At 44.0% G+C, this 26,538-nt stretch overlaps 1 protein-coding gene across 1 annotated transcript in view; it reads left to right on the top strand.

The window, feature by feature from the left end:
* The window catches only part of HEPHL1 (hephaestin like 1), a 91,038-nt gene that overhangs the window by 1,182 nt on the left and 63,318 nt on the right, over positions 1-26,538 (top strand). The window contains exon 2 of the mRNA XM_019955391.2: positions 24,236-24,480. Coding sequence (XP_019810950.2) covers positions 24,236-24,480 — 245 coding nt within the window. The remainder of the gene's footprint in view (positions 1-24,235; positions 24,481-26,538) is intronic.

The raw sequence follows: 26,538 nt of genomic DNA, 5'->3' as shown, positions 1-26,538 counted from the left end.
CATCAGTGTCTCTTTTGCTGTCTCGTACACCGGGTTATTGTTACCATATTTCTAAGGTTTGCAATATTTAAAAGATGGGGGCAGTTGTAGTAGATTTGGCTGGTATTTTAAGGGTTTCCTTGAGCCCACTTAAAAATGGCTTTATTTTGCTGGTGAGAAATTTGTTCCAGCCCCAATCCAGTCAGTCTGAGGGCAGTATTTATCCTCAGAGCCCAGGGCATAGCTGGGTGAGATGGTGCTGCAACATTCTTTGTTCCTGACTTTTTAATTTTTGCACAAAGCAGCCCTTGCTCCCCTTCGTCCTCCCAGGGGGAGGAATAATCTTAATAATAATCTTAATTTATTAAGATCTTAATCTAAGATAGTAATCTTAACTTAATAATAATAATCTTAATTTGTTCCCTTGAGCTCCCTCTGAAATCAGCTTCTGATTTCAGAAGTCCCATCAGGCATATTTTCAACATTGTAGTTCTTAGAACATCTTTGAAGATATTTTGGAAATAGTTGTATATTCACATACTTGTTCCTTTCCTTTTTTTTAAAAAGACATTTATTTATTTAAATTGTGCTGGGTCTTCACTGAGGTGTTCAGGCTTCTCTATTTGTTGCACATGGGCTCCAGAGAGCAGAGGCTCAGTAGTTGCCACTCGAGTTCTCTGTTGCAGTGTGTGGGATCTTAGTTCCCCGAACAGGGTTCGAACCCTGGCCACCTGCCTTGGAAGCTGAGAGTCTTAACCACTGGACCACCAGGGAAGTTCTGATCTCTCTTTCCTGATAGGCAGTGCCCAGCGCATTCAACATCCAGGTTTCATCTTCTAGCTGCTAAGATTCATGGGGTCTGTCAAATCTGTAAGAGTCAGGTCCTCCTGCCCTGGGGGAAGACCAAAGATCCAGTTGGCTTGGACCCATGGCTTCCAGGCTTTCTAACAACACAAAAGGGGCATAGTCATGTTTTGCTTATTCAAAAAGGATGGTGCTTATGCCAGGCTACCGAGAAAGACTTTTTCTTAAGCTTTGTACCAGGAAATTTTGTCCAGGGGGCTATTTCCAGAAAAGACTCTTGACTTCTTTGTATTTCACATCTGCAGACTGTTGACTGTGGTAGTTTGTACTGTAACAAATGGAGCTGAGATTTTAAGGTTCCCCTAACTCCCAGCAGCCTTCCCTAAAAGTAGAGCTTGGTTATCCTCAAAAAGGGCTCAATAGAAAAACTGATCATTGTCAGTTGCTATTGGATGGGAAACTATTCAAGACGTATACTTTGAGGGCACTGAGCATAGGCTTTAAGCTCAATGGGATGTTGGACTGCCTTTCCATAGGCACAGAATTCTTTCTCCTAAAATGCTCATGTCATTAGCACTGTTCAGTAGCATTGATTCTGACCCAGGGATTCCACAAGCAATTTTCAATTCATTACTGCATACAGTTGTTATTATTCCCACTCTACAAACAAGGAACTGAGGCTCTGAGGTTAAGTATGTGCCAGAGTTTACGGTGTAAAACGCATCACCAAATTCACGTTCCTTTGGCTTCAGAGCTAATATTTTTTCACTGTGAAACTTTTTCTTGGCAAAGGTGATCCTTTCCCACTGAATTAAACTCAACTTTGAGGGAAGTAGGAATTGCAGTAAAAACAACTTTCTAGAGAGACCAAATTCTTTACCAAGGGCAGGTTTAGTCTCACTTGTCACTCTTTTCAGAAAAACGTTGAAAATGATCACTGGTGTCAGTGACCAAACCAGTCACCTGGGTTTATTCAAACACCCAAAGTACTTTATCTATTTTTACAATTTTATTTTATATGGGACTACTCGATGGACATGAGTCTGAGTGAACTCCGGGAGTTGGTGATGGACAGGGAAGCCTGGCGTGCTGAAATTCATGGGGTCGCAAAGAGTCAGACGCGACTGAGCAACTGAACTGAACTGACAGTTGATTTACAATGTTGTGTTATGTCAGTTTATGGCACTGATTCAGTTTTACATATATCTATTCTTTTTCAAATTCTTTTGTCATTTAGGTTATTATAGAATACTGGATTCCCTGTGTTACACAGTAAGACCTTGTTGGTTATCTATTTCGAATGTAGTACTGTGTATATGTCAATCCCAAGCTCCCAGTTTATCCCCCCACCCACTTCCCTTTTGGTAACCATAACTTTGTTTTCTATGTCTGTGAGTTTATTTAAAGACTCAAAGTACTTTAAATAATCAAATACTAAGATACCATTTTCACAAGGCTGGGTGCAAGAAGAAGTTAGGGGCTTTCTATTGATCATTTCAGCCAGCAGATGGGGCTTTGAAGAAATTACAATAAAATGTACAAAAATAGTTATGGTGAAAAAGAAAAAAAAAAAGCAGGCATGACTAAAACACAGTTTGGCATCAGATTAGAGTGAGGTTGTTTAACAAATGTTGTGGTTCCCTGGAGGAGGATTCCTGCCCTTTAGGAGCAGCTGGCATGCTAGATATCATACCTGGAAGGCCAAGGTTCCCACGTGTTTCCTTCTGGTGTGTCGAGGGGCAGTGTTTATGTAGGGCAGACTCCTGACTCGAAAGGGGGGCCTGGGTGAGGCTGTGACATGTGCTGGCTTTTAGTAGTAATCATGCCAGGAAGTAATCATGCCACGCATGTGGCTAGTGGTTCAGGGCAAGTTTCTAAGAAGGCACAGTTGTGGTTGGCTGCTGACTCTTGCTTGAAGACCACAGGACACATGTCTCAGGGGCTATGATTCACAAGTGTCATGGTGTCACAGGTGACACCTATGAAATTGTCACAAAATATGGAGTTCACTATGTGCACTCTGCGTTGCAACACCTTTCCCTGGAGCAAGGGGTCATCTTGGGTGATGTAACCATGCCTCTCACTCGGCTTCGGCAGGATGAGTAGACAGCATTTCTTAGGACACTCTGCTCCTTAGATATTCAGTTCAGTTCAGTTCAGTTCAGTCGCTCAGTCGTGTCTGACTCTTTGCGACCCCATGAATCACAGCACACCAGGCCTCCCTGTCTATCACCAACTCCCAGAGTTCACTCAGACTCACGTCCATTGAGTCAGTGATGCCATCCAGCCATCTCATCCTCTGTCGTCCCCTTCTCCTCCTGCCCCCAATCCCTCCCAGCATCAGAGTCTTTTCCAATGAGTCAACTCTTTGCATCAGGTGGCCAAAGTACTGGAGTTTCAGCTTTAGCATCATTTCTTCCAAAGAAATCCCAGGGCCGATCTCCTTTAGAATGGACTGGTTGGATCTCCTTGCAGTCCAAGGGACTCTCAAGAGTCTTCTCCAACACCACAGTTCAAAAGCATCAATTCTTCGGCCCTCAGCTTTCTTCACAGTCCAACTCTCACATCCATACATGACCACAGGAAAAACCATAGCCTTGACTAGACGGACCTTTGTTGGCAAAGTAATGTCTCTGCTCTTGAATATGCTATCTAGGTTGGCCATAACTTTCCTTTCAAGGAGTAAGCGTCTTTTAATTTCACAACTTAGATATTCACAACCAGAAAATGCCCAGTGTTTAGAAATCCATGACAGCCGAATTTCTGTCATTGCTCTTTCCACTGTCGTGGCTCTTTCTAGGAAAAGGCCTAGAACAGCAAACAAGAGGCCTGACTTCTAGTCCTTGCTTTGTCCCCAATTTGCTGTGTAACCTTGAACATGTCGCATAATCTCTGTGAACATCAGTTTCCTTACTTTGTATAATGTGCATGTGTGTGCTAAGTCACTTCAGTTGTGTCCAACTCTTTGTGACCCTACCAACTGTAACCCATCAGGCTCCTCTGTCCGTGGGGATTCTCCAGGCAAGAATACTGGGGTGGGTTACCATGCCCTCCTCTAGGGGATCTTTTAGATCTAGGGGTTGAACCTGCGTCTCTTACATCTCCTGCACTGGGAAGCGGGTTCTTTACCATAGCACCACCTGCGAGGTCCAGAAATATAATCCTTAAAGTCACCTGAGAAGTATAATTCCCAGGCATCAGAAATAATTTTCAAAATGGGAGAAGGGCATTGAAACATGTAAATCATCATATGTGAAATGAATCGCCAGTCCAGGTTCGATGCATGATACAGGGTCCTTGGGGTTGGTGCACTGGGTTGACCCAGAGGGATGGGATGGGGAGGGAGGTGGAAGGGGGGTTCAGGATGGGGAACACATGTACACCCATGGTGGATTCAAGTCTATGTATGGCAAAACCAATACAATATTGTAAAGTAAAATTAAGAAATAAATAAACAGGAAAAAAAAGATCATATCTGAACACACACACACACACACACAAAAGAAAGAAAATTAGAGATACCAAGGGAACATTTCATGCAAAGATGGGCTCAATAAAAGACAGAAATGGTATGGACCTAACAGAAGCAGAAGAGATTAAGAAGAGGTGGCAAGAATAGACAGAAGAACTATACAAAAAAGATCTTCATGACCCAGATAATCACGATGGTGTGATCACTCACCTAGAGCCAGACATCCTGGAATATGAAGTCAAGTGGGCCTTAGGAAGCATCACTACAAACAAAGCTAGTGGAGGTGATAGAATTCCAGTTAAACTATTTCAAATCCTAAAAGATGATGCTGTGAAAGTGCTGCACTCAATATGCCAGCCAATTTGGAAAACTCAGCAGTGGCCACAGGACTGGAAAAGGTCCATTTTCATTCCAATCCCAAAGAAAGGCAATGCTAAAGAATGCTCAAACTACTGCACAATTGCACTGATCTCACACGCTGGTGAAGTAATGCTCAAAATCCTTCAAGCCAGGCTTCAGCAATACATGAACCATGCCAGGTGTTCAAGCTGGTTTTAGAAAAGACAGGGGAACCAGAGATCAAATTGCCAACATCCGCTGGATCATCAAAAAAGCAAGAGAGTTCCAGAAAAAACATCTATTTCTGCTTTATTAACTATGCCAAAGCCTTTGACTGTGTGGATCACAAAATTCTGAAAGAGATGGGAATACCAGACCACCTGACCTGCCTCTTGAGAAACCTGTGTGCAGGTCAGGAAGCAACAGTTAGAACTGGCCATGGAACAACAGACTCCTTTTCCAAATAGGAAAAGGAGTAGGTCGAGGCTGTATATTGTCACCCTGCTTATTTAACTTATATGCAGAGTACATCATGAGAAACGCTGGGCTGGAAGAAGCACAAGGTGGAATCAAGATTGCCGGGAGAAATATCAATAACCTCAGATATGCAGATGACACCACCATTATGGCAGAAAGCGAAGAAGAACTAAAGAGCCTCTTGATGAAAGTGAAAGAGGAGAGTGAAAAAGTTGGCTTAAAGCTCAACATTCAGAAAACTAAGATCATGGCATCTGGTCCCATCACTTCATGGCAAGCAGATAGGGAAATAGTGTCAGACTTTATTTTTTTGGGCTCCAAAATCACGTCAGATGGTGACTGCAGCCATGAAATTAAAAGACGCTTGCTCCTTGGAAGGAAAGTTATGACCAACCTAGACAACATATTAAAAAGCAGAGACATTACTTTGCCAATAAAGATCCTTCTAGTCAAGGCTATGGTTTTTCCAGTAGTCATGTATGGATGTGAGAATTGGACTATAAAGAAAGCTGAGCGCCAAAGAATTGGTGCTTTGAACTGTGGTGTTGGAGAAGACTCTTGAGAGTCCCTTGGACTGCCAGGAGATCCAACCAGTCCATCCTAAAGGTGATCAGTCCTGGGTGTTCATTGGAAGGACTGATGTTGAAGGTGAAACTCCAGTATTTTGGCCACCTGATGCCAAGAGCTGACTCATTTGAAAAGATCTTGATGCTGGGAAAGATTGAAGGCAAGATAAAGGGACGAAAGAGGATGAGATGGTTAGGTGGCATCACTGACTCAATGGACATGAGTTTGGGTAAACTCTGGGAGAGGGTGAAGGACAGGGAGGCCTGGCTTGCTGCGGTTCATGGGATTGCAAAGAATTGGACACAACTAAGCAACTGAACTGAACTGACTGACTAACTGGTGGCTCAGTGCATAGAATCCTGCCAATGCAGGAGACATGGGTTTGATCCCTGGGTCAGGAAAATCTGCTTGAGAAGGGAATGGTTACCCACTCCAGTATTCTTGCCTGGAGAATTCCATGGTCAGAGAGATGGGGTGTAGTCTTTGGAGCCTCATAAGAGTCGCACATGACTTATCAACTAAACAACAACACCAAACATTAATTGAATGTATGATGATATTAAAGAACTATTTTTCATTTTTTTAGGTGTGATAATGATATACTAGTTATATTTTAAGAGCTTATATTTAGAGGTAGTTACTAGGGTATGTGGGCTTCCCAGGTGGCTCTAGTGGTAAAGAACCCACCTGCCAATGCAGGAGATATAAGAGATGTGGGTTTTATCCCTGAGTTCCATCTCTGGGTAAGGAAGATCCCTTGGAGGGGGCATGGCAACCCTCTCCAGTATTGTCTGGAGAATCCCATGGACAGAAGAACCTAGTGGGCTACAGTCCATAGAGTGGCAAGGAGTCAGACATGAATGAAGTGACTTAACACACATGCATGCATGTGCTAGGGTATTTATATAAAAGTGATATAATTTGTTTCAAAATAATCTCAAAGAAGGAATTAGGTAAGGATACAAAATGAGATAAGATGGGCTACACACTGAAACGTGTATATTACCATATGTAAAATAGATGACCAGTGCAAGTTTGATACATGAAACAGGACACTCAAAGACTGTGCTCTGGGACAACCCAGAGGGATGGGGTGGGGAGGGAGGGGGAGTGGGGTTTAGGATGGGAGCAGGGGACACAAATGCACCCGTGGCTGATTCATGTTGATGTATGGCAAAACCCACCACAATGCTGTAAAGTAATTAGCCTCCAATTAAATAAATAATTAAAAAAAACTAAATGAAAAATATGTTATCTGACTTTCTGGTTGGAGAAAACTTTTTGCAATGCAAGGAGAAAGATGCTTTACAAATGTTCACCCTAGAAATCAAGAATTGGAGAAGTTGAGGTTTGACAGAAAACTACAAAATTCTTAAAGCAATTATCCTTCAATTAAAAAATAAATAAATGGAAAAAAAAGAGTTGGAGAAGTCCTAAGAGTGGGGATAAGTGACAGTTTTTAAAGTATTCTATACTTTTATTTATCCATTCATTGTCCCCCGCCTTTTAAGAATGATCTCCAATTGTTCACCCACAAAATATTTTATTCCCCAGAGTCCTGGCTTATTCTCATAACATTCCTTCCTAACCCCTCATGCAGCCTGGTGACTTTATCTGGCCTTGAACACGGCATGTACCCCACCCTGCTTTGCTCTTTAGGGGTTTGGTGTACCCCAGTCGCCTCCTTACCTGGAGAAGGAGGATGGTGGAAAAGGTCCAGGGTATGTGTAATAAACTCCCCAACCCTACACAGAGCTCTGTCAGTGACAATGACCCATGGAGAACTAAGCCAGCTCACTCACTTGGGATCCTTACAGTAAGAACTAATCCCTGTCAGTTTAGTTGTTCTGGTTGCTTTGTGTTTAAATAAGGGGAATGGGCAAAAATTAAGGGGAAAGGAAGGTGAATGCCAAAGTTTCAGTGATATAAAAAAGCTCGGAAACCAAAATGAGGCAGGGCCAAGAGCCTAATAAATTCTGGTTCACAGGGATGAGATAGGAAATAAACTGAAATTCTTTCATGAAGATATGACAGCAGTCAGATGGTGCAATTTAACTTCCCAAGTTGGTACCTTTGCTTGATCATAGGGGTCAAAAATGTAATTAAGGCTATAAGAACTAATGTCTCCTAGAAGGTATAAGATTTAGGAGTCATAGTCTATTTAAAATTTGGGAGAATGGCTTTGAAACATGTATAATATCATGTATGAAACGAGTCACCAGTCCAGGTTCAATGCACGATACTGGATGCTTGGGGCTGGTGCACTGAGATGACCCAGAGGAATGGTATGGGGAGGGAAGAGAGAGGAGGGTTCAGGATGGGGAACACATGTATACCTGTGGCGGATTCATTTTGATATATGGCAAAACCAATACAATACTGTAAAGTTACAAAAGAAAATAAAATAAAATTTTCCTCCTGATGAATGTATTCCTCCTCTTCCCCACTGGGCGTAATGAGGACACAAGGCTCCTTTAATTGGCCTGGGGATGATGTCAGCATTTGATGCACTCCTGCCGGTGCTGCTCCTAAAATGCTTAATGAAGATGTGACTGTGCTTCCGTGGTGGAGCCTGGTCTTTAATGGAGCCAGAGAGGATCACCTTACTTAAGCTACAGTTCTCACCAAGCTCTCCTTAGGCCACCAACACTCAGGCAGGCTTTTTTTCTTCCCAGTGAAATATAGGGGTTTTCATGGGTGCTGACTCATAAGCAGAATCATTCTTGGACACAAGTGAAACTGATCACTGCTCAAACTCCACTTAGGGTCTGTGAAGGGAGTTTACCCACCTCCATCATCACCGTGGCAGCCCAGCCAATGGCAAAGGGTTTTGAGCATCACCTATGAGCAGGTCCTATGATGGGAGTGAGGACGTTCTTGTATGTTTATATGAAAGAAGAGCCAATGAAGGGAAGCAGGAGGGGGAAGAGAAAGGCTTTGGTAAATTTTGAAATAAAGAGAAGGATATCACCTCATTAGTACTTCGTTTTATTTTATTTTATTTTTTTGTACGTTTTTGCGCTACATTGGGTGTTAGTTGTGTCATGTGGGATCTTCCACTGTGATACTCAGGCTTCTTCTACTTGTGGTGTGTGGGCTCCAGAGCACATGGGCTCAGTAGTTGTGGTGTGCGGGCTTAGTTGCCCCAGGACATATGGGATCTTAGTTCCTTGACCAGGGATTGAACTGCCTTCACTGCACTGGAAGGCAGATTCCTAACAACTGGACCACCAGGGAAGTCCCCTGATATGTGGTCATTTGCAAGACAAACACAGTTGCTTTCAATTCCCTGAAGAACTGGGCTGCTACCTAAATGATATCAAAAGATTGATTTGACCAACTACCTTTTTTACAATTTTGTTTTTTTATATCAGTAGGAGAAGGCAATGGCACCCCACTCCAGTACTCTTGCCTGGAAAATCACATGGACAGAGGAGCCTGGTAGGCTGCAGTCCATGGGGCCGCTAAGAGTCAGACACAACTGAGTGACTTCACTTTCACTTTTCACTTTCATGCACTGGAAAAGGAAATGGCACCCCACTCCAGTGTTCTTGCCTGGAGAATCCCAGGGACGGGGGAGCCTGGTGGGCTGCCGTCTATGGGGTCATGCAGAGTTGGACACGACTGAGGTGACTTAGCAGCAGCACCAGCAGGAAAATTTCCAACTAAACTGGAAATCAAAAGATCTATTCTAGATCTATTCTAGAACTTTAGGGATCAGTCTATAGTGTCTTCAAATGTTTGCAGAAGGACCTCTTTCTGAGTGCACAAGTCAAACTCAGACCAGTTTACCCTTGGTCAAAAACGAAACCAACCAACAGATGCTCACTTTCAAATTTTGGCTTCTATCTTGTCAGCAGAAAATATTTATGTGTTCGGCCTGAGGCCTTGTGAATCTCTTGGAGTTGCTGTTATTTTCTATATCAGTTAGTGGTTGCTTTTGGCTGCCAGTAAAGATAAGAATGCTGCTGCTGCTAAGTCACTTCAGTCGTGTCTGACTCTGTGAGACCCCATAGATGGCAGCCCACCAGGCTCCCCCAGTCCCTGGGATTCTCCAGGCAAGAACACTGGAGCAGGTTGCCATTCGCTTATCTAGAGTGGCTTAAATAAATGAGGATTTGATACTCTTATGAAAGAAATTTTACAAGATGCCAGAGTAGCCTGGCCTGCTGGTGAGTGTGGGGCTCTGGCATTAACTGAGAGGCCTAGGATTCTTGCTCTGTTTACTCAGTAAGTAATTGAGTCTTTTTGAAAAAAGTAATTTTTTGTCACGTTGGGTCTTCATTGCTGTGCGAGCTTTCTCTACTTTCGTTGAGCAGGATCTACTCTTTGTTAAAGTGAGTGCATCTCATTGTGGTGACTTCTCTTGTTGTGGCTTGCGGGCCCTAGCCACTCAGGCTTAAGTAGTCATGACGCACTGGCTTAGCTACTCCACCACACATGGAATCTTCCAGAACCAGGAATCAAACCTGTGTCCCCTGCATTCGAGGTGGACTCTTATTCACTGTACCACCAGGGGAGTCCCAGTTGAGTCTTTTTTTCCCCCCTTAATTTTCTCATCAGTGATATGGGGATAATGACAGTACTTGCATGGGGAAGGGATATATTCATTTCCTGTAGCTATTGTGACAAATTACCACAAACAACAGAAGTCTGTTCTCACCCTGTCCTGGAGGCAGAATGTCTGAAATGAAGCTGTTGGCAGGACTTCCTCCGCAATTCCTCTGGAGGCGCTAAGGAGAATCCACCCATTGCCTCAGTTTCTGGGGGCTGCTAATAATTCTTGGCTTGTGGTTGCATCATTCCACCCTTTGCCTCCATCTTCATATCATCTCCCCTGTGTGTGTCTAATCCCCTTCCTATGAGAACATTTTTGGAGCAACCAAGACACTGGCTTCTTGGAAATAAAGCTATGACAAACCTAGACAGAACTAAAAAGCAGAGACATCACTTTACCAACAAAGGTCTACCTAGTCAAAGCTATGGTTTCCAGTAGTCATATACGGATGTGAGAGTTGGACCATAAAGAAAGCTGAGCACCAAAGAATTGATGTTTTTGAATTGTGGTGCTGGAGAAGACTCTTGAGAGTCCCTTGGACCACAAGGATTGGATTATCTCAGACCATCTTCTCATCTCATAATCCTTAACTTAATTAAACCTGCAAGGACTCTTTCTCCAAAGAAAGGGATTAGGATGTGGACTTATCTTTGAGAGTCATCATCAGCTATCACAGTGGGTATCAGGAGATTTGTCAGTGCTCAGGTGTGGTGCCGGCACTGGGTTAGCACTCAGGAAATGTTTGTCATCATATTGCTCACCTGTCTCGAGGGGCTCTCTGGAGAGCAAGATACCTGTGCCAGTGATACCTCAGATGGTCACATTTTCTTCTTTCCTTTTGAGGTAGACCATTTTTAAAGTCTCTACTGAATTTGTTACAATACTGCATCTGTTTTATGTTTTGGTTTTTTGGCCACAAGGCATGTGGGATCCTAGCTCCCCAACCAGGGATCAAACCCACACCCCCTGCTTTGGAAGGGGAAGTCTTAACCACTGGACTTTCAGGGAAGTCTCGCATTTTCCTCTTTTCTAATTAGAGCTTTGCCAGAAGCAATCAAAACTCCCCAGACTCCCCCTGATCTAGTGCTCACTCTCCCAGAGGGCATATGTGGGGCTCCACATCTCATTCACCCCTTGTGTTGGCTCTGCCATGCTCAGCGGTTTACAGCCAAGGAAACTGGGGTTCAGAGAAATCAAGTAACTTCCCCAAGATCTCACAGTTGTTAAGTGGGGCACTGGGACTCAGGCTCCTTCTCTTTTCCCTTTACTGTTTGGATTTGGTGCCTGGGGGGCTTCTGTGGAATAAGGTGGGAGAAGGGGGAACTCAAGACTTAGGTGATGTTGGAGGAACCAGGGTGAGTTCTCCCTGAATTAATACTTCAAAAACTATTCATCTAATTAGGAAGAGTGTGGCTGGCCCCCAAATGCAGCTTGAAACCACCATCTCCACCCTTCCTTTTGCCAAGTAGCACTCATCTCAGTCTAGTCTTGGTGAGCGCGTTTTCTCCTTGGTGAACTGCATCCCATCTCAAGCTCAGACAACACAACTTGTCCTTATTGTGACAAGTTGATCTTACATGTTTGTATCTCACGTGTATGATCTTACATGTTTGCCCTGACCACACCCTCTGCTGATGCCAGCTTTTTCACTCTCCTCTTTCACTTTCATCAAGAGGCTCCTTAGCTCCTCTTCACTTATCCTGTATCCCCCAACACTCACTCGGACATCTGGGCTCTATATGGTTGCATGCATGCTTAGCTGCTCAGTCATGTCCTACTGTCTGCAACCTTTGGACTGTAGCCTTGGACCAGGCTCCTCTGTCCATGCGATTTTTCAGGTAAGAATACTGGCGTGGGTTGCCATTTCCTCCTCCAGGGAATCTTCTCAACCCAGGGATTGAATCTGTGTCTCCTGCATTGCATATGAATTCTTTACCCACTGAGTCATTGGGGAAGCCCACTATATGATTGCTGCTGCTGCTGCTAAGTCGCTTCAGTCATGTCCGACTCTATGCCACCCCATAGATGGCAGCCCACCAGGCTCCCCCGTCCCTAGGATTCTCCAGGCATTCAGATCAGATCAGTCGCTCAGTCGTGTCCGACTCTTTTCGACCCCATGAATCGCAGCACGCCAGGCCTCCCTGTCCATCACCAGCTCCCAGAGTTCACTCAGACTCACGTCCACCGAGTCAGTGATGCCATCCAGCCATCTCATCCTCTGTCATCCCCTTCTCTTGCCCCCAATCCCTCCCAGCATCAGAGTCTTTTCCAATGAGTCAACTCTTCGCATGAGGTGGCCAAAGTACTGGAGTTTCAGCTTTAGCATCATTCCTGCCAAAGAAATCCCAGGGCTGATCTCCTTCAGAATGGACTGGTTGGATCTCCTTGCAGTCCAAGGGACTCTCAAGAGTCTTCTCCAACACTACAGTTCAAAAGCATCAATTCTTCGGCCCTCAGCCTTCTTCACAGTCCAACTCTCACATCCATGAAACACAAGCTGGAATCAAGATTGCCGGGAGAAATATCAATAACCTCAGATATGCAGATCACACCACCCTTATGGCAGAAAATGAAGAGGAACTAAAAAGCCTCTTGATGAAAGTGAAAGTGGAGAGTGAAAAAGTTGGCTTAAAGCTCAACACTCAGAAAACGAAGATCATGGCATCCAGCCCCATCACTTTATGGGAAATAGATGGGGAAACAGTGGAAACAGTGTCAGACTTTATTTTTCTGGGCTCCAAAATCACTGAAGATGGTGACTGCAGCCATGAAATTAAAAGACGCTTACTCCTTGGAAGGAAAGTTATGACCAACCTAGATAGCATATTCAAAAGCAGAGACATTACTTTGCCAACAAAGGTTCGTCTCCAGGCATTAGTTGTCCCTTAATATAGAAAACTTTTTGTTGCTATATATTTACCAAAGCATCTGTTTTGTCTTCATAGCCAGGTGGGACATATCTTGAATACAGGGACTGATAATTATACATCTTGGCTCCAGTTTTTAATTTAAAGTCTCATATACAGTACAGGTTCAACAATTGCTCGATGGTTGAATGGATAAGGAAAAATTTTCACTAAAAGATCCAGGTTATGGGGCAATGGTGATGCTGGTGAGCTGCACAGCTCCTGTGAGCTACAGAGCCCTTGGAATTTAACCTCGCAGCCCATCTCTGCACTGGCTAGATGTTCCCACAGACAGGTTCATTCTGACAGTGGTTGATCTGGCCTGCCTTTGGAAGGTGTCTCCCTTCATGGTATTGTCCTTGGCCTTGGCAATGTGAGCATCTTGTCTTTAAAGCAGTAGAAAGTCTGAAACTTCCCACCCCACTGGATTCCTTCACAGCAGGAGATAAGACACCTCCCCAGCTTGAGTCACAATGTTAGAATGTAGATTGGGGATGAATTTCAAGGTTGGTGATTACTCACTTGCTCACAGTGGGATTATCCTGTGACTGCACTGTAAATATAATATACAACCCTTCCACATGGGCATTCTAACGAGTGTACTCAAGCTAAACTGGAGGCTGCTTCCTATGGATGGCTCTTTGAAGTCGCCCACTTGCTTTGTTACTTGGGCCAGATTTGCATTTTCTAGAGCTCATGGGAGCTGGAGCTTCTGTCACAAATGCAAGATGTATTGTTAGGGGTGGTTTGCTGAATAGACATTGAAAAGACTTTCTCTTATTTCCACCCCTCCTTTACTTTTTCCACTGTAGATAGATCCTATGGATTTAAGTAGCTCCTATGGTTTCAAATAGCTACTGTGATTTTTATGCCAAGCACTATTGTTGTTGTTGTTCAGTTGCTCGGTTGTATCAGACTCTTTGTGACGCCATGGACTAGCACACCAGGCTTCCTTGTCCTTCACTGTCTCCTGGAATTTGCTCAAACTCATGTCCATTGAGTTGATGATGCCATCCAATCATCCCATCCTCTGTCATCCCCTTCTTTTTCTGCCCTCAGTCTTTCCCAGCATCAGGGTCTTTTCCATTGAGTTGGCCCTTTGCATCAGTTGGCCAAAATATTGGAGCTTCAGCTTCAGCATCAGTCCTTCCAATGAATATTCAGGGTTGATTTCCTTTAGAATCAACTGGTTCAATCTCCTTGCAGTCCAAGGGACTCTCAAGAGTCTTCTCAAGCACCACAGTTCAAAAGCATCAAATGTTTAACACTTAGCCTTCTTTATGGTCCAGCTCTCACATCCATACATGACTACTGGAACAGACCATGGCTTTGATTATATGGACCTTGGAGTGACCACTGGCTGCTTAGGTTGTCAACTGAAAAAATACAATCTAAAAAAATGCAATCTAAAAGTTAAGAATTATGTTTATTCAGTGGGAATTGTTAGGACTTTAAACCCAAGATATAGCATCTCAAGTGACCCTGAGAGAACTGTTTCCAAGAAGGTGGGTGGATGAGGAGTCAGACTACATAGAAGTTTGCAGCAAGGGTCAGGTAATTTGAATATCAAAAGATTATTGTTAATTAAGGAAAACCAGATATCTCAAATTATGGAATTTAGCACTCTTCTATGTATCAGAAGATGTATAAGTGTCTGGGCTCACTGAAATCATTCCTTTCATTTGCGTCTCAGCTGTCTGGGACCAGCAACCTGCTCTGTATCCTTGACTCGCTGCTCACTGCAGGGAGGGGCGGACATGGCCAGGCTGCCACTTTCTCACGTGCCCCACCCACCCCCCACCAGCTGCTCAGCACTTATGGGGGTGGGGGGCGGGATGGCTAATGGCTGCGGACAGATGACACTGTTCTTCCAGGTCTCAGAAATTTACATTTGAAAGGCTGAAATCACTGATGGTTGTGACATCCTTGTTTATTGATATGGCAGGAAATACTCCATTTCACAAGGTGATAAGACTGATACCCATCCAGGAATGTGCAACACAAGTCAATATATAACTCACTGCTGAAATACGCAGTGTATGCACTTCCCATCCCTCTGATATCCTCACCTTCTGTCTGGGTGGCTCTGCAGACAACTCAGAGTGAGGAACTCTTGCTCAGCAGACATTTGCACATGGGTATATACCCCACTCCAGTACTCTTGCCTGGAAAATCCCATGGACTGAGGAGCCTGGTAGGCTGCAGTCCACGGGGTCGCTACAGTCGGACACGACTGAGCGACTTCACTTTCACTTTTCACTTTCATGCATTGGAGAAGGAAATGGCAACCCACTCTAGTGTTCTTGCCTGGAGAATCCCAGGGATGGGAAGTTTGGTGGGCTGCCGTCTACGGGGTCGCACAGAGTTGGACACGACTGAAGCAACGCAGCAGCAGCATATGTACGTGTGCATGTATGCCCACACTACGAACCCAGAGCAGAGAAGTGAGGAGGGGCAGAGGTGCGTCTTTCCCTGCAAAGCCTGCAAGCTCCTACGAATAACTCATTATAACTTTTTACCCATCAAGCTGAGCTTAGAGCGGACACCAGAAATTCTGAATCTAACCCTTGCTCAGATGTTGGCTTACTTGGTGACCAGTATAAAGCCAGGCAACTCCGCCTGCTCCAGGACCAGTTAGTGAGGATGACTCAGTTCTCCTCTACCCTTCCTCCTCCTTCTCCTTCTGAGCAGCCTCCCCAGTTAGGATTTATGCTCAGTTTCTAGTTAACAGAAGCCCCCGAAACACTGGCTTAAGTGTATTTACTGACTTACACAAAAGAGATCCAGAGGTTGGCAATCGTTAGGGTCCCAGGTTCTTTTGGCTTTCCACTTGACTTACCCTCTTCTTCAGTCTCTCAGGAAGGCTGCCAAAGATCCATTGTTCATGTCTTCATTTTAGGCATGGATAATGGGAAATCAAAGGACAGAAAGCGTCTCTACCAGCTGAGTTCAGAGATGCACCAAGGAATGATATGTGTTCACATCTTTTTGGCTAGAACTGTGTCACATGACCATCCAAGTTGCAAGTGAAGCTGAGAAACACAAGAGCCTCTATAATAGAGCCCCACTATCAGGCATCCAGACTTTTGATCCCATTCCCTTGCACAGGGAAATGTAGGCTTTGGCCCTACGGACCAGCAGAGGTGAACGCTTGCAGCTGGGCAGGCACATGTAGGCTCAGTGGAGGAGGAAGACCAAGTGTGCACAGATCAAAGTGTTCCCAAGACCTGAGTCCTGAGGCTGAGAGAGTGGACTTAGACTTGTCAGTCCAGAGGCTGAGCAGGTGTTGTGCTCCCGGATCAGGATGCTAAGTCTTCCCTGCAGGGAAGGAGAGCTCATCCTCACAGCACACTTCATGGTGCCAGCTGGGTTTTCAGAGGTAGAAGTCACATAGGAGGAAAGTTTGACCCCTCAGTAGCCAAACAGGCTGTACTCTCTTGTCTAAATAAAATGTAGGCTTGTTTTTATTATGAAAGTAAGTACACTGGTACAAAGTAAAACATTCCCACAGTAGGGAAGAGGGTGAGTAAAAGTAAACGCTTTAAAATTTTTTGTTGGAGTATAGTAGCTTTACAATGCTGTGTTAATTTCTGCTGTACAGCAAAGTAAATCAGCTATATGTATACATATGTCCCCCCCTTTTAGATTTTCTTCCCTTTAGGTCACCATAGAGTATTGAGTAGAGTTCCCTGTTCTATAGAGTAAGTCCTCATTAGTTACCATCCTTATGGCAGAAAGTGAAGAGGAACTAAAAAGCCTCTTGATGAAAGTGAAAGTGGAGAGTGGAAAAGTTGGCTTAAGCTCAACATTCAGAAAACAAAGATCATGGCATCCGGTCCCATCATTTCATGGGAAATAGATGGGGAAACAGTGGAAACAGTGTCAGACTTTATTTTTTGGGCTCCAAAATCACTGCAGATGGTGACTGCAGCCATGAAATTAAAAGACACTTACTCCTTGGGAGGAAAGTTATGACCAACCTAGATAGCATATTCAAAAGCAGAGACATTACTTTGCCAACAAAGGTCCATCTAGTCAAGGCTATGGTTTTTCCTGTGGTCATGTATGGATGTGAGAGTTGGACTGTGAAAAAGGCTGAGGGCCGAAGAATTGATGCTTTTGAACTGTCGTGTTGGAGAAGACTCTTGAGAGTCCCTTGGACTGCAAGGAGATCCAACCAGTCCATTCTAAAGGAGATCAACCCTGGGATTTCTTTGGAGGGAACGATATTGAAGGTGAAACTCCAGTACTTTGGCCACCTCATGCGAAGAGTCAACTCATTGGAAAAGACTCTGATGCTGGGGGTATTGGGGGCAGGAGGAGAAGGGGATGACAGAGGATGAGATGGCTGGATGGCATCACTGACTCGATGGACGTGAGTCTGAGTGAACTCCGGGAGTTGGTGATGAACAGGGAGGCCTGGCGTGCTGCGATTCATGGGGTCACGAAGAGTCAGACACGACTGAGAGACTGAACTGAACTGAACTGAACTGAAGTTAACTATTTAATACATAATAATGTAAATATGTCAATCCCAATTTCCCAATTCATCCCACCATCCCTTTCCCTCCTTGATGTGCATATGTTTGCTCTCTACTTCTGCGTCTGTATTTCTGCTTTGCAAATAGGTTCATCTGTACAATTTTTTTAGATTCCACATATGTGTGGTAATATAAAATATTTGTTTTTCTCTTTCTGATTTGCTTCACTCTGTATGACAGTCTCTAGGTCCATCCACATCTCTGCAAATGGCTCGATTTCATTCATTTTCATAGTTTAGTAATATTCCATTGTATGTATGAGTTACATCTTAATTTTAAAAAGTAGCATGGAGAAATAAATGGAAATACATAGAATTAAATGTAAAAAAGTAAAGTTCTCTTCCCTTCTTGCTCCTGTCTGTGGCCTCAGTCCCAAGTCCCAGAAGCTACACTTTATGGTTTCCCTGGCCACTTTTCAAATGTTTTCTTTGCATATGTGTGTATATACACTGTTTTAAAAATACACAAACAGCATACTTTACACACTTTACATGCTGAAATTTGCTTTTACCATTTAGTATTTGATAATCACACCATCCTTCTACCTGTTAAAACATCTAATTCTTATGTATGGCTAAGTGGTATGTGGGTGTGTATGCTGCTGCTAAGTCGCTTCAGTCGTGTCTGACTCTGTGCGACCCCATAGATGGCAGCCCACCAGGCTCCGCCGTCCTGGGATTCTCCAGGCAAGAACACTGGAGTGGGTTGCCATTTCCTTCTCCAGTGCATGAAAGTGAAAAGTGAAAGGGAAGTAGCTCAGTCATGTTCGACTCTTAGCGACCCCATGGACTGCAGCCCACCAGGCTCCTCCGTCCATGGGATTTTCCAGGCAAGAGTACTGGAGTGGGGTGCCATTGCAGTTGCTAAATCATATCCAACTCTTTACGACCCCTTGGACTGCAGCCTGCTAGGCTTCTCTGTCCATGGGATTTCCCAGGCAAGAATACTGGAGTGGGTTGCAGTTTCTTCCTCCAGGGAATCTTCCCAGCTCAGGGATTGAACCTGTGTCTCCTGCATTGCAGGCTGATTCTTTACCACTGAGCCACCTGGGAAACCAAGTGGTATGCTGCTGCTGCTGCTAAGTCGCTTCAGTCGTGTCTGACTCTGTGCGACCCCACAGATGGCAGCCCACCAGGCTCTGCCATCCCTGGGATTCTCCAGGCAAGAACACTGGAGTGGGTTGCCATTTCCTTCTCCAATGCGTGAAAGTGAAGTCGTTCAGTCATGTTGGACGCAGCAACCCCATGGACTGCAGCCTACCAGGCTTCTCCATCCATGGGATTTTCAGGCAAGAGTACTGGAGTGGGTTGCCATTGCCTTCTCTGAAGTGGTATGACTGTGCCATAATTTATTTACCCAGTTATTATTATATTTACCCAGTTATTATTATTATTTATTCAGTCAGCAGCTGAAGAAATGTTGATATGTCAAGGCTTTTGATATGAAAATCATTGTTATAATTCTCCAGTCCTTTTGTCAGGATTCCTGTCTCATTGGCTCCATTATCTGGATTGGAAGTTGAAGCTGGCATCTGGGTGAGAGAGAGCTTTGCTTCCTCTGGCAGGACTGGCCCTATGATTTCTGGAGTGCTGGCCTTTCTCAGGTCAGGCTCACCTCCGGCTTTTCTTTGGGGGGCCTGAACCCTTGGCTTTCTCCTTTGTCATAGGAACCTCCCCCCATACTGACTCTACAACAAGGGCAGGGAAGGTTGGCACATGTGGGTGCCTGGGAAGGCTAGTAATCTGGTCCTCTGGGCAGATAAACAATATTAGGCTCTTTCAACTGATACTTGCTAAAACATTTATTCAACTCGAATTTGAAGGAAAGGCTGAGTACTGAAGTGTGTACATAGAGTACATAGATCTCTGCTTGCATCATCCTGAAAAGTCTACGGGATGGGCTAAACTACTATTCACACTAGAGACTGCTGGGATCTTTGCCAAAGGGACTGCTTGGGAGCTTGGATTTGAGCCACTTGTATCTGATCATTTGTTGATCTCTTCAAGAAAATGAACATGAAGCCTTGAAAATACCTGTTATTTAACCTTTTGGCCTATAGTTTTTCAGTTCAGTTCAGTGCAATTGCTCAGTCATGTCTGACTCTTTGCAATTCCATGGACTGCAGCACGCCAGGCCTCCCTGTCCATCACCAACTCCTGGGGTTTACTCAAACTCATGTCCATTGAGTTGGTGATGCCACCCAACCATCTCATCCTCTGTCATCCCCTTCTCCTCCTGCCTTCAGTCTGTCCCAGTATCAGGGTCTTTTCAAATGAGTCAGCTCTTCAAATCAGGTGGCCGAAGTATTGGAGTTTCAGCTTCAGTATCAGTCCTTCCAATGAATATTCAGGACTGATTTCCTTTAGGATGGACCGATTGGATCTCCTTGCAGTCCAAGGGACTCTCAAGAGTCTTCTCCAACACCACAGTTCAAAAGCATCAATTCTTCAGAGCTCAGCTTTCTTTATAGTCCAACTCTCACATCCATACATGACTACTGGAAAAGTAGTGTTTAATTAAGTGCTAATCTTAATGAGGTTAACAGAAATCCATTAGCTAATACAGAGACTATCAGACCTGCTATGGATCCATCTACCAAGAAATTCTAGGGAGATTCCTGATAGTTCAGTATTTAGGACTTGGCCCTTTTACTGTTTTGGCCTGGGCTCAATCCCTGTTTGGAGAACTAAGATCCTGAAAGTCTCACAGTGTGCAGCCAAAAAAAAAAAAAAAAAAAAAAGAGAGAGAGAGAGAGAGAGAGAGTTATCTACTTGAATAGGACCCAGAAAGAGGGAAGAAGAGAGGAGAAGAATTGGGGAAAGATGATGTAGAAGTAAAGAGAGACAGTGAATCTTCTCCAGTTGGCTAAAGAAAGAACCAGATCCGACAAGGCAAGCAGAAGCCATATTCAGGCCACTGGGAGAGGGTGTTTCAGCCAAGCTGTGGTCAGATACCAAGGAATAAAATCCTGCAAATCAAGCATGAAGGTAAATAGTCTCTGTCAGCCAGGCAGGCCTGGTATTCAGAGGTGCAAGCTCAGAAAATTTGCTCAAGTGAGCAGAAGCAGGTGGGTGAAATCAGATGAAGAGAAGTTAGATATGGGAAAATTGTCTTCCTGAAACAAAGATATATGGTCAGATTTCCCTGCTCAAGAATCTTCAATGACTGTTAATTATAGATATAATTATATCCTGGGCTTCCCAGGTGGTGCTAGTGGTAAAGAACCCGCCTTCCGATGTAGGAGACTCAGGTTTGATCCCTGGGTTGGGAAGATCCCCTGGAGGAGGAAATGGCTACCCACTCCAGTGTTCTAGCCTGGAAAATCCTGTGGACAAAGGAGCATGGTGGGGTACAGTCCATGGGGCCATGACGAGTTGGACATGAATAAAAGAGAATGGAAGATACAGTAAATGAGAAAGAGAAAAGTGAAAAGTTATATCATGATGAAAGCAAGTTGGAGTTGATTAGAGAGAAGAAGCAAATAGCAAAATTTAAGAGATGAGAGGAACGTACAAGTCCCCAGCAGATTCTCTCCTTGGGCTGGCCATATGGTTGCCAAAAGCTCTAGACTCACGTTCCCAGTTCTGAGTACACAAAATGCTATCCTTCACAAGTTCCTAGATTTCCTTGGATTTAACCAACCAGCCATGCTATGGCTGTCCCTGAACCAATCACTGTGGTCCAGGGTGGCTTGGTTGGTTGGAATTGTCCAAGTGTGGACCATGAGCCATCCCTCCACCAGTGACAGAGTGCTCCACCAATGATGTGGTTGGTGTGCTGATCGGTTAGGTTGAGTCACTTTTTCCATTGCGGGAGGTGGATGCAGAGTCCCACCCATGCACATAGAATGAGAATGTGGAAGGCTTGCCCTTAGACCAAAGAATGTGGTGTGGGTGCTAAGTTGGCAAAGTGTCTGCCATATCAGCTCTTTCCATCTTCTTTGCTTGCATAACTTGTCTCTGCTCTTTGAGACCATATTTAGGCCCAACTTCATCTAGGAAACCTCACCTGATACATTTTATGCCCCAGATTAGATGCCTGTGTTCTCATAATGTTACTGAATCAAACATGGATCCACTTACCCAGTGCGTAGCAAAGCATGTTTACCGATACCAGGCTGTGGTGAAGGAGAGTACAGCATTTGTTGCAAGGCACTCAACGTGGGGCCAAGCAAAGATAACAGGCAGCTCGTGCTCAAAAGACCCAAATGCCCCAGTGGTTTTCAGGGAGGGTTTTTTAAAGTGAGATCGAGGGTATGTGATCAGTTCATGTGATCCTTCTGACTGACTGGTGGTGAGGTGATGGTGGTGTTTGGGAGTCAACACCATCAACCTGTTTCCTACTCATCTGGGGTTGACATGCTGGTGGTCAGCACGTAGTTAACTTTTTCCTCTTGGTGCAGGATTTAGTATCTGCAAAACAACTCAAGGTTATGATGCAGAATATTGTCTGTAGCTCTTGAGGAGGAACTAAAGGCCTTTGACTTTGTTTTTCAGCTAAACTATTATTTTGTCTTGTCTTTGTTTCTGCATTTTCTCACTTCTCTGGTTAAACTTGCTCTTTGGATCTTGGGGAATACCTAGGAGACTAAAACTTTTCTACAAACAAGAGGCAGGGGACACCAGGGATCTGTCACTGGGAAGGCCCCACAAGGTCCTGCTTGCTTTCAATAACTCTTCCTTCTAGAATGAGAGCTCCTTCAAGTCTTTGCCCTTTTTCTCGAGTACAGGGCTTGAGATACTCACAGTCTGTTGAGTGACTGAGAGGGAATGCATGCACACAGGCAGGAGTGTGTGTGACAGTGGGACTTGCCTCTCATCACCTGATTAGACACAGCTACACTGGGATGGCTGTACCCAGGAGTTTTGTTCAAGCAGAAGCTAGTACTTCTGGGATTGGAGTCCCACACTAAGCACATAGATTGAGAGTGAGGAAGGGGGTTCCACCCCCAGGAGAAGATGGTATGGCCACCTCCAAAGTAGTGTCATTAGCACTGCTATTGTCTCAGGCTCTCAGACTCTGGGACTGAGTCTCCCTTTTACTCTGGGGTTCCAGGAGGGTATCTGGACACTTCACGTCCTAGAATCTTATTTTTTTCACATCCATCTCTTTTCTGTTGCACCACACCCTCCTGGTCTCCAAACAGCCTCCCTGCCCCCCATCTTTGGTATTCTCTTTGCCTGACTCCTTTAAAACTTACACACCACTGCAATAATACTTATTGCACCATCCTTAAATACTGATTATCATGTCACCCATTTTATGAGAAACCTCAGTGAGTCTTCAGAGCTTCCAGGATAAATTCTAAATTCTTCAACCTATGATAACCATATGATAAAGTTCATTACCAGTCTTTCCCCAGATTTTTCATGCAGCCATACTGCTCACTCCTCACCATCCACCCCTACTGCTGCTGCTGCTAAGTTGCTTCAGTCGTGTCCGAGTCTGTGCGACCCCATAGACGGCAGCCCACCAGGCTCCCCCATCCCTGGGATTCTCCAGGCAAGAACACTGGAGTGGGTTGTCATTTCCTTCTCCAATGCATGAAAGTGAAAAGTGAAAGTGAAGTCTCTCAGTCATGTCCGACTCTTCTCGACCCCATGGACTACAGCCTGCCAGGCTCCTCTGTCCATGGGATTTTCCAGGCAAGAGTGCTGGAGTGGGGTGCCATCGCCTTCTCCGATTCACCCCTGAGCCCCAGCTTATAAACCACTCTCCCCCAGATCACCCATACTTCTTCCTCCTTGTTGCTCAAGCTCCACCCCTGCTTAGTATCTTCAAGTTTTCCATTTTTTTACCCAATCTTACTTCTCCTTAATCTCTGCATTTTTCATGAGGTGTTTCTGACCTCTTTGATCCACAGCAATCTTTTCCTTCTGTGAATAAATATATCCCTAGAAAAATGGAGCCTATATCCATTGCATCAACCAGTCAGTTGGCACTTAATCATAAATTTCTCTGTGCAGTTACTTAATTTTTTCAATATTGGATCATAAACTCTTACTTAGAATGCAGTAAGTGCATCAGATCAGATCAGATCAGTCGCTCAGTTGTGTCCGACTCTTTGAGATCCCATGAATCGCAGCACGCCAGGCCTCCCTGTCCAACACCAACTCCCGGAGTTCACTCAGACTCACGTCCATCGAGTCAGTGATGCCATCCAGCCATCTCATCCTCTGTCGTCCCCTTCTCCTCTTGTCCCCAATCCCTCCCAGCATCAGTCTTTTCCAATGAGTCAACTCTTCGCATGAGGTGGCCAAAGTACTGGAGTTTCAGCTTTAGCATAGTGTTAAATGAAAAAGTGAATGGGATTGTATTGAATGAAAAGGGGCAAATGGACAGCAAATATCTTGGTTCTGTTTTAGTTTGGTTGTGAATACTATTTGTGCCTTTCAGCTTGTCACTTAACTCTTGGCCTCCATTTCCTCTCTAATAAATTGAGGATAATCTTACCAACTCTACAGAGGCTGAAGTGCTATGGTGAACACCAAATGAGAAATCATACTTGTAAGCACTTGATGAACTATTAAGGTAAGCTATTAGGATTTCTCTTTTAGCTTTAATTGTAAAATATTTTCCTTCTTACTTTCAGGCTTGCAACCTTATATCTGGAAAGAGGGCCCAACAGAATAGGAAGTCTTTACAAAAAGGCTGTTTACAGACACTACACAGATGAGACCTATTCCAAGGAGATCCCCAAGCCTCCCTGGCTTGGATTCTTGGGTCCCATCTTGAAGGCTGAAGTGGGTGATGTGATTGTCATCCATTTAAAGAACTTTGCGTCCCGCCCTTACTCCTTGCATCCACATGGCGTTTTCTACAACAAGGACTCAGAAGGTAAATATCAATCATATTATAGGTGTCTTGTCTCTCCTTCCTAAGTAAGGCAATTGTCAGCTATGGTGAGCAGGATTCTAAAAGCACAGTGGTAACATGTGTTCTTTTAACTTCTCCCTGCCTCCTCCTCACCCCACCTGCCTCTGTCCCTACCTTTTTCCTCTTCTTCCTTTTTCTTTCCCTTATTTCCTCCCTCCCTCCTTTCTTCCTCTATGTTGCTACAGGGGTAGGTGCTGAGGTCCCTTGGCACGTGCTCCAGCACAGCTCCGAGGCACACTAACCTTCCTTGTCAATCAGTCATGACTGGGTCTCACACTGGATAAAGACCAGCATGCGTGATGGGTTCCCATGTCCTGTCCAGTAACAGCCTCGGCTGTGGAGAGAGTGTCACAGTGCTCGTGGGCCTCAACTTCCCTGCTTAAAGCTACTGTCTGTGGTGCTTCCTTTCTGAAGCTGACCTGTCTTCTTGTTTGCACTTCAAGAGTTTCAATAGTGCAATTCCCTGAGTTCTCCCTAAGGTTAAAAAAAAGTATAAGGGCACTCTTTGACTTTTGAAATGGGAACCATTTCTCAATCTTCAGAAGTATTTTTCTCATCCCTCACTGCATTCTTGCTCGTGATCAGATGGAACGGGTTAAATGGTACTAAACGTGCTACACCCTGACTCTGAGGAATATGCCGGGAACAGTAACCTTACCTTGGATGCAGTTCACTTTATCATAAAGGGAAGCTTCTGGATTGTGGTGAATGTCCTAAGGCAGCCAGACTGGCTTGGCAGTTGCCACGACCAGGTCTGTCTAAGTAGCCAGAGCAGGCACCACTGATGAAGGACACGAGATGCGGAGCCCCCTTTGTTCTTGGCCATTTTCCTCCGCCTGAAGTGCAGCAAAGCTCCTGGTCACTGATCTGGTTAGTTCTGAATAGTTGAAAGTGAGCACAAAAAATTCTTTACCTTCATGGACCTTCCACTGGGTGCCCACCAGATATCAGAGACTGACTCTAGGTATTGGGAAAAAGATAAATGAATCATAGGCTATAGTAGAAAATCAATGACTATAACTATAAAGGTTTATTTCAAGGTTCTCAATACCATTCTACTGATTCTATCTGCTTATCCTTTCACCAATGCTGTGTTATTTTGCTTACTATAAATTTATAGTAAGTTTTGAAATTGGTAAGTATAAGATCTCCAACCTTGCTTTTTAAAAAAAGACTTTTAAGCTTTTCTAGGTTCTTTGCATTTTCATATCAATAAATATCAGATCAGCTTGTTAATTTTTACCAAAAAAGTTAATTGATTTTGATGAGGGTTGCATTGAGTCTATTGATCAGTTGGGGAAAAACTGTTGTCTGCATTGAAAGATGAATTACCATCTGGGAAATATTGACTCTTCCAATCTGAGCATAAAATTTAGATCATAAATGTCTCTAAACAATGTCTTAGATTTTAGCGCACAAGATTTGCATTCTTTTGCTCAATTTATTCAGAATTAGTATTTTATTCTTTCTGATACTATTATATATGGAATAGTATTCTTAATTTCATTTTTGGTTGTTGCTAGTGTAAATAAATACACTTGGTTTTTATATGTTTATCTTGAATCCTATTATCTCGTTAAACTTGTTTTTTAATAGATGCTTAAAGGGTTCCTTGGAATTTTCTAAATACTGAATCATGCCACTATGAATAAACAGAGTTTTATTTCTTCCTTACCAATTGGTAAACCTTTAATTTTTTCTTTTGCCTTATTGCACTGGCTAGAACCTTCAGGACAATATTTAATAATAGTGGTGAGAGCAGACATTCTTGCCTTGTTCTCATTAGGAAGAAAGCATGTTGTCTCCCTCCCGTTAAGCAAGAGGCTAGCCATGGATTTTTCTTAGATATACTTTATCAGGTTAAGGAAATTCCCATCTACTCCTAGACTGTTAAAAGTTTTTAACTTGATAAGCACTAGATTTTGTTTGTTTTCTGCCTCTTTTGAGACGAGGGTGTAGTTTTTGTCCTTTATTTTATTAACATATTTTATTACCTTAGTTTATTTTTGAATGTTAAAC

The sequence above is a fragment of the Bos indicus genome, chromosome 29 (assembly GCF_029378745.1).
Source record: "Bos indicus isolate NIAB-ARS_2022 breed Sahiwal x Tharparkar chromosome 29, NIAB-ARS_B.indTharparkar_mat_pri_1.0, whole genome shotgun sequence".
NCBI classification, from domain to species: Eukaryota; Metazoa; Chordata; class Mammalia; order Artiodactyla; family Bovidae; genus Bos; species Bos indicus.
The sequence above is the reverse complement of the archived record's forward strand: the minus strand, read 5'-3'. Positions and strand labels throughout refer to the sequence as shown.